The sequence below is a fragment of the Pollachius pollachius genome, assembly GCF_949987615.1.
Source record: "Pollachius pollachius genome assembly, chromosome: 19".
NCBI lineage: Eukaryota > Metazoa > Chordata > Actinopteri > Gadiformes > Gadidae > Pollachius > Pollachius pollachius.
In genome coordinates, this window is record NC_136952.1 from 20,514,447 (window position 1) to 20,527,759 (window position 13,313).

A 13,313-nucleotide genomic window follows, 5' to 3' on the forward strand; every position below is an offset into this window, starting at 1 on the left:
TCAGGACATAGGTGAGGAGTGAATTCATTTATGGTTGATTGATTAATTAACAGATATGCTAATTAAAATAGTTGATTGATTAATTTTGCCACTTTCGATATTTGTTCATTGATTTGATTAATTGGATGAGTGAATGGATGAATGCTCTCTGTGAATCCCTGCTACACTGTGTCACGGCTATCATTTAAACCTGAGTTGTATTATTGTGTGTATAAATGATTGATAGCATCAACAAGCTTGTCACACACCATCAAGGGACTGATTGTTTGCTGTGGGATGGATTTGGGCCACAAGCTCCAACATATTTGTTGTTCATTGTTTAGGTTTGATTTTAATAATTTCTGGGCAAACAAACAATGCTCATTGCATTTTTTATTGCAATGTTTTTATCAATTATTGCATATTGAGTATGTTTCTTTATACAGTACATAGCTGTACAGCTGTGGTACACGGTTACAGTAAACTGTAGTCATTCCGACATGGTGTTTCATGCTACAGCTCATCCTAGCTCACTGCAGCTCATTTAGCTTTTAAATCACACCATGCCACATGCTACAGGCGTGTCGTCGCGCTCCATACTGCAAGCGTGTCATGCTATAGGCTAGAGGTGTGTCATGCTACTTGATACAAGCAAATCTTTGTGCTTAATACTACAGGCGTGTCATCGAGCTACAGGCGTGTTATTGGCTATAAGCGTGCTATATGCTACAGGCATGTATTAGTGCTACATTCTACAGGCATGTTATCATGCTATATGCTACAGGCATGTCATCGTGCTACATGCTACAGGCATGTCCTCGTGCTACATGCTACAGGCATGTATTAGTGCTACATTCTACAGGCATGTTATCATGCTATATGCTACAGGCATGTCCTCGTGCTACATGCTACAGGCATGTCCTCGTGCTACATGCTACAGGCATGTCCTCGTGCTACATGCTACAGGCGTGTCATCGTGCTACATGCTACAGGCATGTCATTGTGCTACATGCCACAGCCCAGCATCGTGCTACATGCTAAAGGCAAGTCATCATGATACAGGCCTGTTTTTGGCTATGTATACAAAAAGTAGCCATCACTTCTCTAAATGACTACTTTCAGAATTTGAGGTTCAGAGCAGTAGTTCATGAATTATTTCAGTATTATTTGTCTGTAATTTATTTGATTAATTCCAAATGTTAGTTGTGATGATGTACTAAATAACCCATTCCATCAATTGACGACTGCATTTTACAAGTGTGTTACGAGTGACGGGGCGTGCACTTATTTAACATGCCCGGTATGAAAGGTTTCAAAGACTATGAACGTTTAATTAATCTATGAAATTTAAAACTAGACAATTTACTTGTTGGTGTTGGATTTAAACTTAATGCAGGACCACTATTTGAGTGGATTGGACAAACATTGGAACAAATTTAATTGTTCGGAGTGCCGCGGCAGAACGAATCAAGGAATGGGCGCAGTTTACTTCATATCAGCCCAAAGGCAATACAATGCGCTCTACAAAAGAGAAAGGCGACAATATAGCCTATAGCCCATCCCTTTTCAAACAAATTCTTGAAGGGGAGCAATAAAAATAAAAAACAGTTTTTGCCCATAGAAAGAAAATCTGTTAAACATAGACTGTTAAACAACATCCCCCGACCTCGGAGATGATCAGAACAGCTGGTAAGGTGAAATTGAGTGAGCCACAGATTAACAACAGCATTATTTTCAAAGGGCTTAACAGGCCAAATATTTATGACACCCCCCTTTACCCAAGCCCCCACAAGGGCAAGAAAAAACTCCCTTGAAATTAGCAAGGAAGAAATCTTGAGAAGAAACGCATAGTAGGAGATCCCTTCTTCCAGGGATGGTCAGGAGTGCAATGGGTGCCATAATTGACACATGGGTAAATACATGCACATCATGTTAAAATGGTGATGTGGTGCTGGCCGGTTGACCATGAGGAGAGTTCAGGCATCCAGTCCAGTCACCGCAACATGCTAGCACAGACAGAATAGTGAATTAGAACGGAAAAGTACATAGTGGGAATGGATACTGTATTAACAAAAGTACAAACAAACAGAGTGGTCTTCACTTCGCATCTGTCGTTTTCACACTCCTATGTTCCAAATGCAAGATTGTGTAGGTGCGTTTTGAGCTTTCCTTTGAATAGCTCCACAGAGTCAGCTTCCCTGATCACTTGTGGCAGCCTATTCCATAGGAAGGGGGCTCAATAGGCAAACGCTCTCTGTCCAGCCAATTTCTTTTTAACTTTCGGCAGTGAAAGAAGGCCAGCTCCCGAAGACCGGAGGGACCGAGAAGGACTATAAGGAATGATCTGGTCCTTCAGGTAGGATGGAGATAATCCAAGCAAGGGTTTATAGGTTAGGAGTAGCACCTTAAAGTCCGATCTGAAAGTTATTGGTAGCCAGTGCAAAGAGGCGAGAATAGGTGTGATATGATCAAACCTTCTCGTTCTGGTCAGCAGTCTAGCTGCAGCATTCTTTACAAGCTGTAGACTTTTTGTGGTAGATTTTGGTAGTCCCGAGAACAGTGCATTGCAATAATCCAGTCTTGATGAAACAAATGTATGAATCAGTGTCTCTGCATCCGCTGCAGATAACATTGGTCTGATTCTTGCAATGTTTCTCAGATGGAAAAAGGCAATTCTAGTTATTCTTCTAACATGTTGGTTAAAGCACAGTTGAGGGTCGAACAGCACACCAAGATTTTTGACAGATGCACTCTGTGGGATGGCGAGGCCATCCAACCACAGTGAGACATCCTCAAACTCTCTCCAGTCCCGCTTCGAGCCGATAATTATCAGCTCTGTCTTCCCAGTATTAAGCTGTAGGAAGTTTTGTGACATCCAGCCCTTCACCGCAGCTAGACAGGACTCAACCTTCTGGATTTAGGCTGAGTCCCCTGAATCTACAGGAATGAAGAGCTGGGTGTCATCCGCGTAGCAGTGGAAACTAATTCCGAAGCTGCGGATAACGTCGCCCAAGGGAAGCATGTAGATTGCAAAAAGTAATGGACCAAGGACCGACCCTTGTGGTACGCCAAAGCGTAGTTTGCAGTGCTTTGATTCTGAAACCTCATGGAGCACGAATTGGGTTCTATCTGTGAGGTACGATTCAAGCCAACCAAGAGCCGTACCACCGAAACCAACATAGTGCTCAAGACGGTGAAGAAGAGTGCTATGGTCGATCGTGTCGAACGCAGCACAAGCATTGAGCTTGTATTTTTATCCAAGGCAAGAAGGATGTCATTTACAACTCTTGTAACAGCAGTTTCAGTTGAGTGGAAATTCCTGAACCCTGACTGGAAAGGTTTGAAGAGATTGTTCCTCGTCAGATAATCGACGATTTGCTTTGCTGCAATCCTTTCCTGTACCTTGGACAGGAAGGGCAAGTTCGATATAGGCCGATAGTTCCTGACTGATTCAGGGTCTAGGCCAGGCTTTTTGAGTAGCGTTTTTGTCACCACAGCCTTGAAATTGGAGGGAACAATTCCTGTTGAAAGCGAGAGATTCATAAGCGAGAGGATTGCAGGCCCCACCGTGGGAAGAATTTCTTTGAGAACCTTGGAAGGGAGAGGATCCAACATATAAGTTGTTGGTTTCGATGCCTTTATCACCTCTTCAAGTTCCACCAGAGGAATTGCCTTGAACTCCAAAAGAGTTGCGTCAGAGTTCCCCATCCTACTGGGCAGGACCCCATCCTGCCCCGCAGGATGTGTAGGACAAGCTGCACGGCAAGCACCTATTTCCTCTCTAATCGATTGAATCTTATTCTCAAAGAAATCCATGAATTCACCTGCCACGATGGAAGAACCTACTGTCTCAGTCTGTTTTCAGACTTCACCGTGTCAAAAAGAAACTTGGGATTGTTTCTATTCAAGTTGATGATACAGGAAAAGTAGGCGTTCCTGGCAGTAGTCAGCGCACCCTTATAGGTGAGCAGACTATTGTGCCATGCAAGATGAAAGAAGTTTAGTCGAGCGCCATTTGCTTTCAAGGATTCTGCAGTTTCGCTTCAGGGTGCGCGTTTCTGCATTAAACCAAGGAGCTGGTTTTTTCAATGATCGTTTTTTAATTACGAGCGGAGCAACTGAATCAATGGCAGCAGACAGGGCAGCGTTGAGGTCATCAGTAAGGCACTCCACAGAACCCCTATAGTTACAAAGAGGAGCAAGTGAACTGGGTAACTTATCTGCCATCGCTGTAATGGTTGCAGGTGTGATGCGGCGACAGCTGAAAGTAGCCTGCTGATCGTTGCAGGGGCAGGATACCACCACCTGGAAAGTGAGCAAAAAATGGTCTGATAAAGCTGAGGTGTAGGGAGAGACCACTAGCTGTGAGATGTCTACACCGCGGGTCAAAACGAGGTCCAGCGTGTTTCCACCGGTGTGGGTTGGGTGCTGGACGAGCTGTTTGAAGCCAAGCGTATCTGTAATGGACAGAAAAGCCCTTGCGAGGGCATCAGATGGGTTATTCACATGAATGTTGAAATCCCCAATGAGCAAAATATTGTCTGAATATGTAGCCAGATCAGCTGCAAAGTCAGAAAACTCATCAACAAAAAGTGAATACGGTCCTGGGGGACGGTATACTACAGCTGAAACGAAAGAGTCTGGAACTCGTTTTGCTTGTCGGGAGCTGAGGAGCAGAACGCAAGCACCTCAAAGGATCTGAATGTATATCTATTCTTTGGCTTTAAGTTAAGCTTAGAATTAGATATCAGGGCTACTCCACCACCTTTTTTAATTTCTCTAGATACTTGAGCGCTAATGTAATTGGGGGGAGTAGCTTCGTTTAGGGCTAGAAACTCATCTGGTTTTAACCAGGTTTCACAAAGGCCCAGTATGTCTATCTTATTATGAACAATTAAATCATGGACCAAGAGCACCTTAGATGAAAGCGACCTTATATTCATGAACCCTATTCTGAGTGCTTCCATTTTATTATTTTCAGAGGGAGTCCGATTAACACTCAGCTCTGAAGCGATCAAGGGGATGGTGCGATTTCGACATACTGGTCGCGGCCCTCGCCTGCGGGTTTTACACCTCGAGACAGTGCGAGGCCGCACCACCGTACATATAGGAACAGCGTTATTTTCAGAGGGAGTCTGGTTAACACTCATCTCTGAAAAGATTGGTGCAATAGATACATCTTTCTGATGAACTGGTTCAGCTAACCCATCTGCTGTTCCAGACTCTGCACCGTAAACTATCATGTTGCTAGCAGGTTTGCTAAACTCCTGCAACCCAGCGTGCTGAGAGTGGATGAGTCACGCCTGGCTAAGACATCTATCTATGTTTTTTGACATAATTGAGGCGCCTAACCCAGTAGGGTGTAGGCCGTCTCTCAAGAGCACACCAGGGCGGCCCCACAAGGTGGGCCAGTTATCTATGAAACCAAAACCCTGCTCTGAACTATATCGTGCTAGCCAGCGATTTAGAGACAATAATCGACTATAGTGCTCATCATTGCCCTTTTCGGGTAGAGGGCCAGAGAGAATTAATCGATGCCGACACATCTTTCTGGCAAAGTCACAAAGCCTAGCTATGTTGCTTTTTGTGACCTCGGTTTGTCTCTTCCTAGCATCGTTGGTGCCGACATGAACTACAATGTTGTCAAAACTAGTGTTGGTGTTTGGTGCATCTAATTTAACTCCGTATGTGGTCTGACCCCATGCCAGCACCCTAAGATTAGCTTCAATGTCGGGAGCCCTGGCCCCGGGTAGGCAAAAAACTTTCGCTGGCGAGTGTAGTCTAACTTTAGGTGTAACAGAGTCGCCTATGACTAGCGTTTTTACCCCCGAAAAAGACTTGCGAGGCAGGCTACTGACAGCAGCCTGCCTAGCAGAAGAAGAAGGGCCTTATGTCTTGGGATCCACAGGGAATGAGGGTTGCTGACTATCCCCAATGAAGAATGTCAGTGTAGGACACTAATGTGCTTGAATTAATTAATTAAAGTACAATGAAAATAGTAATGAAATTTATATTAATGACCATGTCGGAATGGCGGGACATTTGCAATAAGGTTAAGTACCGCCACTCTGACAATGGAAACAGAAATTTTCGGAGTGGTGGGACGTTTGAAAACAATGAAAGTGCCGCCACCCTCACAATTAGACGTCAATGTCGGAGTGGGGGTATATCGGAATGGAAGGCGGTCCCTGGTACAGGCGTGTCATCGTGCTACAGGCATGTCATCGCGCTACATGCTACAGGCATGTCATCGCGCTACATGCTACAGGCATGTCATCGCGCTACATGCTACAGGCGTGTCATCGCGCTACATGCTACAGGCATGTCATCGCGCTACATGCTACAGGCATGTCATCGCGCTACATGCTACAGGCGTGTCATCGTGCTACATGCTACAGGCGTGTCATTGTGCTACATTCTACAGGCATGTCATCGCGCTACATGCTACAGGCATGTCATCATGCTACATGCTACAGGCGTGTAATCATGCTACATGCTACATGCTCCAGTCATTTTGTTGAGAGGGTAGAGGCAGTAATGCATGTCTTTCAGCCTAGCTCTTTGTTGTGGTGGAGCTCTGTAGCGCTGAGCGGCCCGCTAACATTAGCTGTAGTTTCTCCCACCAATACGGCCTCCGTCTCCTGCGGAGGTGCCTTCTCATGGGGTTTTTACTCAGGTACTGTTCAGTGACCTTTCTACCGCTGCCGTTTGTTAGTGTGCCTTTTTGGTTGCTTTCAGTTTGTCTTTTCTTTGCATTATTGGTGACAAATGTCGGAGATGAAATTGGTCTGTTTGTGTTTTTTTCTGCTGCTATTGTTGTTGTTTGACAGCTTCTGGTGTTTCTATTTGATTTGTTTCGCCGTACATCTGCTTGCTTCAAACCGTTCTGAACTGTCCTCCGGTCCTCTAACGGCAGCCGGCCTGCGGAGGAGCTTCCGTCTGAAGAGGGATCGCCAGGGGGGCTCCCCGGTGGACCCCCGCACGCCCGATGCCCACACAGACTTCCTGATCTACGAGGAAGTAACGCGGTACCAGCCGCGGCGCGGGGAACGAGCGCGGCTCATCGTGCTAATCGGTAGGAGGTCTGGGGTCCCTCTGGGGGTCGAACCCCAATATCCTCAGTTTACCTCGTAATGTCACAGCTCCGTTGTGACCTCATTTAGTCTTTCAGATATTTGCTTCAAATTAAAGTCATGTGTCAGTAGTATTTTTAAACGTTGTGTGCTGACTCACAGCGTGTCTTCCTGTGTGTTGTGGCCCTCAGGATCCCTCGGGGCCCGGATCAATGAGCTCAAGCAGAAGGTTATAGCGGAGAACCCCAGACATTACGGTCTGGCTGTGCCTCGTGAGTACTACTGTCCGACCGATTTCATGCCTACAGTTTGTACTGTGCTTTCTAACAGTGAACTTTCCAAATGGTATTCAGAATACCTACATGTTTATTTATAACACTACATGTATTTAAATATGGAGTGTAGCTCAGGAGGTAGAGCGGGTTGGCTTGTAACCGCAAGGTTGCTAATTCAATCCCCGGCTCCTCCTAGCTCAGAGTGTCGAGGTGTCCCTGAGCAAGGCACCTAACCCTAACTGCTCCCGACGAGCCAGCTGTCGCCTTTGCATGGCTGACTCCGCCGTCGGTGTGTGAATGTGTGTATGAATGGGTGATTGTGAGGCAATATTGTAAAGCTCTTTGGTTGGCCACTGGTTACAGAAAAAGCACTATAGTCCATTTACTGAAGACATAACTTGGATGGCAGTTTGATTTCCCAGATTTTCCTCAGAACATTCTGAAGTCCCAGAATAATAACTGTTGATTGAGCCATTGGTGGATGATTTCACTCTTAGCGTTTCAAACCCCTCAACAGTAAGGGGGCGGAGACGCAGTTGATACATTGACACAGCCCTGTGTATCAGAGTACCGCTGTAATGGTGAAACCTTTGGGCTGCCCGTTAATCCTAGCTCGAAGGGATTTGACTCCTCCATTGATGCCTGATGACACGCAGGATGTGGCCCCAGGCCTCCCTGCAGCAGAGGCCTGGGGCCCACGGCGCGGCGGGCCCCACCACGCTGTGGCCCACGGCGCGGCGGGCCCCACCACGCTGTGGCCCACGGCGCGGCGGGCCCCACCACGCTGTGGCCCACGGCGCGGCGGGGCCACGGGGCCACGGGGCTGGGGGGCGGGGCAAAAGCAACCAGAAATGTGCATTTCCTTTTGTTCCCTGGTGTCTGGACGGCATCGGCAGACACGACGCGGGCGAGGAAGAGCCAGGAGCGGGAGGGCGTAGAGTACCACTTCATCACCAAGACCGCCTTCGAGCTCGACGTGCAGAACAACAAGTGAGGGTTTCTAATGTCCAACACGGTGCATTCTGAGCAGGGCCGGCGATCGGCATAGGCGCCCTAGGCGATCGCCTAGGGCAGCAAATGTGTCTGGGGCGCCCTCTGGTGGCGCCCTTTATAATTAAAATATACGAAGCAAGCAAAATGAAACAAAACATGTTCCCAAATTGAACGGACAAGGGAGGGGGCGGGGAATTCACTGTTAGGGCGCCCTGAAACCCTCCCTGTCGTACGCAGGACAACACGACGAGCCCCCCCCTCCACCCTAGGCAGGGCACCAAACGGCCAGCGCTAGCCCTGATTCTGAGGCCCCGTTTACACCGTTCATTATATTTATGTCATATTGTCTATTCAGATGTTCATATCCACGGACACGTCTACATGTCTAATGACAAGTCAATAGCAGTTTTTATTTTATTTTTTACCCATGACCCCAAGGATTACAAACATGACGTGGTTTAGAGCGCGGATAGTCAGCGTTGATTCAAAGCCAAAGGCAACGCATTCCTGCAATTATGTTTTGAGATAAAGAAATACAATTTCATAGGCAGGGCAGGATACATTACGCCACAGGCGCGGAGCTAGTGGAAAGGACATGCAACAGCATGGATACAACTTTGCTACAAAATCATGGGCCTATTGTTGGCTAAGTAGGTGGGCATACCCAGGGCCGACGGACTGGGTATGCCCACCGTGGGGGGGCCAAGGCAGAGGGGGTCCATGGGAAGTTTCAATTATTATTATTTTTATTCCGTATTTTTTGATTGTTGTTCAAATAGTTTAACAACATAACTAAATGTCATGATGAAGATCGATCTAAATACAATCTTAGAGTATTAGTTTAATAAATTGGTATATTGTTGTTAAAAGCAAAGACTGCTGTGACTACTCTGTGAACACCCCTTTCAAAAAGCGCAAAATGGTTCAGTCCACACAGCTGATTTCACCCCGAATCGCACCTTGCTTATGGTGAACTTTTTTACCTGGATGGAGAAGCGGCAATATGTCACAGCCACGGTTAAATAAATTGAAGTCTCGCTCTCAGAAGATAAGGTGAAGAAAGACAGGGAGAGAAGACAAAATGAAGGAAGTCAGGTTCAACTTATTTTCTAAGAAAGGTGAGCACAAACATTTAAACACACAAGATGAAAACCCATTCTTAACTACCTTCTTTATTGTTGCTAAAACAAACAGAGACAACCCAAAGCAAGGGCAGACAATAGGCTACACTTTCAAATGATGAGGCCTTGGTGATTAAGGTGAAGGACGAATGAATGAATGGCCCGGGAACCGCGAAAACAGATCGCGCGCAGAGGCCTAATTAGGCCTATATTTATTCTATTCTATTTTGTATTTGAAACGCAACGGTCTTTTCGAGGAGACTACGCTCTGAGCAGCTGGAACCGAACAACAGCTTGAGGAAGGAGGAAAACGGGCTATGAAACAAAATTATTTTTTCTTTTTTTTTGCAATCGCCCATTTTTGATTGTGTTGTGTTGGTTATTGAACTGTTAACCCGTGAACTTGGGTTATGTTCATCAGCGATAGAGATCATGATGACAGCTGATGTAATGGGAGTCCGGGCGCGAGCAGGACCGAACCGCGCTGTATGACCACTGTTCCGCTGCGCATAGACAGTAAAAAGTAGCTGAGACGGTGGAGGGGTTAGAAACCAATGAATGAAAATAGGCTATTTATTTCAGGTTAAAATTCCCCCCCCCCCAAAAAAAAAAAGAAAAAAAAATCACGTTCCCAGTGCCCCCCTAGGTTGTGCGAACGCCGCCCCCGTTGAGAAACCATGGTATACAGGCTAGTTAGCCCCAGACGTCATGACATTACAAAATGGCTATATCATCCTAGCTGCCTGCTAGTAAAACTATTTTTTTTTTCTGGACTTATAAGGCCCAGAATTTGGTGCTACGCCCCTGGGCATACCACTTTTAAAATACAAAAGAGCAAACAAACAAACAATCCATCTCTGCAATCCTACTTTGAACTCTCTACTGAAAGTTAGTCTCAAATTTATAAGTCTCAATTTTGCCATTGCAGTATACATACAAATCTCTAGAAGTCAATAGTTAAGTGGTTATTGTTTTTTTTTCATTAAATAGTATTGTCTTGAGAAGGTGTGGGTACCAGATCGACTCGACTGCCAGATCGACTCGGGTTCCTGCGCTAACAGATGACGTATCGACACAAGCCAACGGACAAAACCCGGGAGGGTTGTTTATCAACGGGGCTCAATCATGGGCGTAAAAAGAAGGCTCAATCCGTTTTGGTTTTGATTTCATTGAACGCAGCCCGTTCTTTCGCACAAACAAAACCATTGGAAACACGTCTAAAAGCACTGATGAATGCATATGTAACCCAGTTCCTGTTAGGGGCTCTTATTCTGAAGGAGAAGAACGGATGTGTCTGCGTGTGGGTCGCGTCCCGTTCAGTGAATGGAGTTAACCGATTCCTCTTTTATATATAACCAAAGTATAGGCAACAATAAAACGCTCGGTTACACATATATTTTTGTTTTCACATGTTTAAGTAATTATCACCTACAAAACTAATCCTATATTGATGAAAGCCCCCCCCCTGCTAACGTTTATTAGCTCACGTTAGCCATCAATCTAAAGCCACAAATATTATCTGATCAATCTTTGTACATTCGATTATTATTCATAGATTAGAAAACGAAAGGAGATCGTTAATACTTGAGAATAACATGGGAATGAATGAAACGTGCATGCGCATTTAAAAGACAGCCTTTACAGGAAGTGCGTCATTATTGCGCACGTAGGACCCCAAGTCGATCTGGCAGCCGAGTCGATCCGGTACCCACACCGGCCCTGCAACTGAAAATGTAGGCTATGAATTAGAAGGGACTTAGGATTTGCCAATGTCCAGCAGGTCACCCTAAAATGGACTAGAATGCAGGAAATCGCATCTTAGAAATTAAAAAAATTCCCCTCAGGGCTAAGCCCCGGATGTACACAAAGACTGGCTCCGCCCCTGCGCCACAATATATATATATATATATATATATATATATATGATGTTCAAAACGAAAAACCAGGTGGCGTAATGTGAAGCATGTGATCACGACGTTCTTCCCAAGGTTCATCGAGTTCGGCGAGTACAAGGACAACCTGTACGGCACCAGCCTGGAATCCATCCGCAGCGTGCTGGACCGCAGCAAAGTGTGCCTGGTGGACGTGCATGCCGAGGTGAGCGCGCACGGGACAGGGCCCTCCAGGGGCGAGGGGTTTGATCTGCGGTCCCAGCACGTTGCTGATATGTAAATCACAGGTTTTTAAATGGATAAGGGATCCGGTACAGCTTGGTTTTCGTTCGAGATGGTTGATGATAGAGCTGAAGGTGTGTTTCAACTAAAGTATGACATTTTGTTAAATTATAAGTTAATGGCCTTCATTCAGGGTACAGTGAAGAATTAGCTATCATATGATCACATGACAATTACTCAAAAACAGACAGTAAAACACATCTTTAGTGTATGTATACATAAGTCAATGCTAACTGCGTGTGTCATAAGCATAAGTTAGCTATTTGACCTAGCGCTACGCGTTCTTAATGATGTGTTTTATTCCCTCTCCCAGGCGCTGAAGAGCCTTCGCACGGCCGAGTTCCGGCCCTACGTTGTGTTCGTGAGGCCGCGGGTTCCCAGCAGCCACTGCAGGCGTCTGGGCTCCACCTGCTCGCTCAGCAGCACCGTCACGGTGGGTCGAGGATCCAGAGGGGCACTGCCTCGGCCTGGGGAGCTCTTAAAGCATTACACTGCCGTGGTTACGAGTTCAATCCAAACGGCCACGACCACGCACTACGACCGTACGCTCTAAAAGTACTGTAGTGCCTGAAGGCATTTACCTGTCGTCTGACGCCATGACGTACAATGTTAGTTTGACCTCCGCTCTCCAGGCCATTACAATGTTCGGAATAACGTTTGGGACACATGCTGCTGTCCAGATTGTTGCATTATTTTACTTTATAACTTAATAATCCTATTCATGTCGATCCGGCCCCGTGGTCAGTGTCCCCCATGTCTCACCCTCTGACCCGTCCCCCATGTCTCACCCTCTGACCCGTCCCCCATGTCTCACCCTCTGCCCTGTCCCCCATGTCTCACCCTCTGCCCTGTCTCACCCTCTGCCCTGTCCCCCATGTCTCACCCTCTGACCTGTCTCGCCCTCTGCCCTGTCCCCCATGTCTCACCCTCTGCCCTGTCTCACCCTCTGCCCTGTCCCCCATGTCTCACCCTCTGACCTGTCTCGCCCTCTGCCCTGTCCCCCATGTCTCACCCTCTGCCCTGTCTCACCCTCTGCCCTGTCCCCCATGTCTCACCCTCTGCCCTGTCTCACCCTCTGCCCTGTCCCCCATGTCTCACCCTCTGACCTGTCTCGCCCTCTGCCCTGTCCCCCATGTCTCACCCTCTGCCCTGTCTCACCCTCTGCCCTGTCCCCCATGTCTCACCCTCTGACCTGTCTCGCCCTCTGCCCTGTCCCCCATGTCCCACCCTCTGCCCTGTCCCCCATGTCTCACCCTCTGCCCTGTCCCACCCTCTGCCCTGTCCCCCATGTCTCACCCTCTGCCCTGTCTCACCCTCTGCCCTGTCCCCCCCGTCCCCCAGGAGGAGGACCTGGAGGAGATGAGGCAGTCGGCTGAGCAGGTGGACGATCTCTACGGCCACTGGGCGGACTACGTCCTGCTGAAGGAGGAGCCGGCCGGGGCCTTACTGGAGCTGCAGGGCCTCCTGGAGCGGGTAGAGACCGAGCCCCACTGGGTGCCCGTCTCCTGGGTCAGGCCCTAGACCCGGGAGGGGGGTCTCCTGGGTCAGGACCTAGACCCGGGAGGGCCGTCTCCTGGGTCAGGACCTAGACCCGGGAGGGGGGTCTCCTGGGTCAGGACCTAGACCCGGGAGGGCCGTCTCCTGGGTCAGGACCTAGACCCGGGAGGGCCGTCTCCTGGGTCAGGACCTAGACCCGGG

General features: G+C 47.6%; 1 protein-coding gene across 1 annotated transcript in view; it reads left to right on the top strand.

Annotated features, from left to right (window-relative positions):
* The window catches only part of LOC307090646 (MAGUK p55 subfamily member 3-like), a gene marked incomplete at both ends in the record, with an annotated part of 25,147 nt that extends 12,011 nt beyond the window's left edge, over window positions 1-13,136 (top strand). The window contains 8 exons of the mRNA XM_079757386.1: window positions 1-11; window positions 6,593-6,655; window positions 6,896-7,054; window positions 7,244-7,324; window positions 8,224-8,317; window positions 11,430-11,538; window positions 11,929-12,048; window positions 12,957-13,136. The exon at window positions 1-11 is cut by the window's left edge and continues 22 nt beyond it. Of these exons, the coding sequence (XP_079613512.1) occupies window positions 1-11; window positions 6,593-6,655; window positions 6,896-7,054; window positions 7,244-7,324; window positions 8,224-8,317; window positions 11,430-11,538; window positions 11,929-12,048; window positions 12,957-13,136 (817 nt within the window). The remainder of the gene's footprint in view (window positions 12-6,592; window positions 6,656-6,895; window positions 7,055-7,243; window positions 7,325-8,223; window positions 8,318-11,429; window positions 11,539-11,928; window positions 12,049-12,956) is intronic.
* Between the last annotated feature and the right edge of the window lie 177 nt (window positions 13,137-13,313).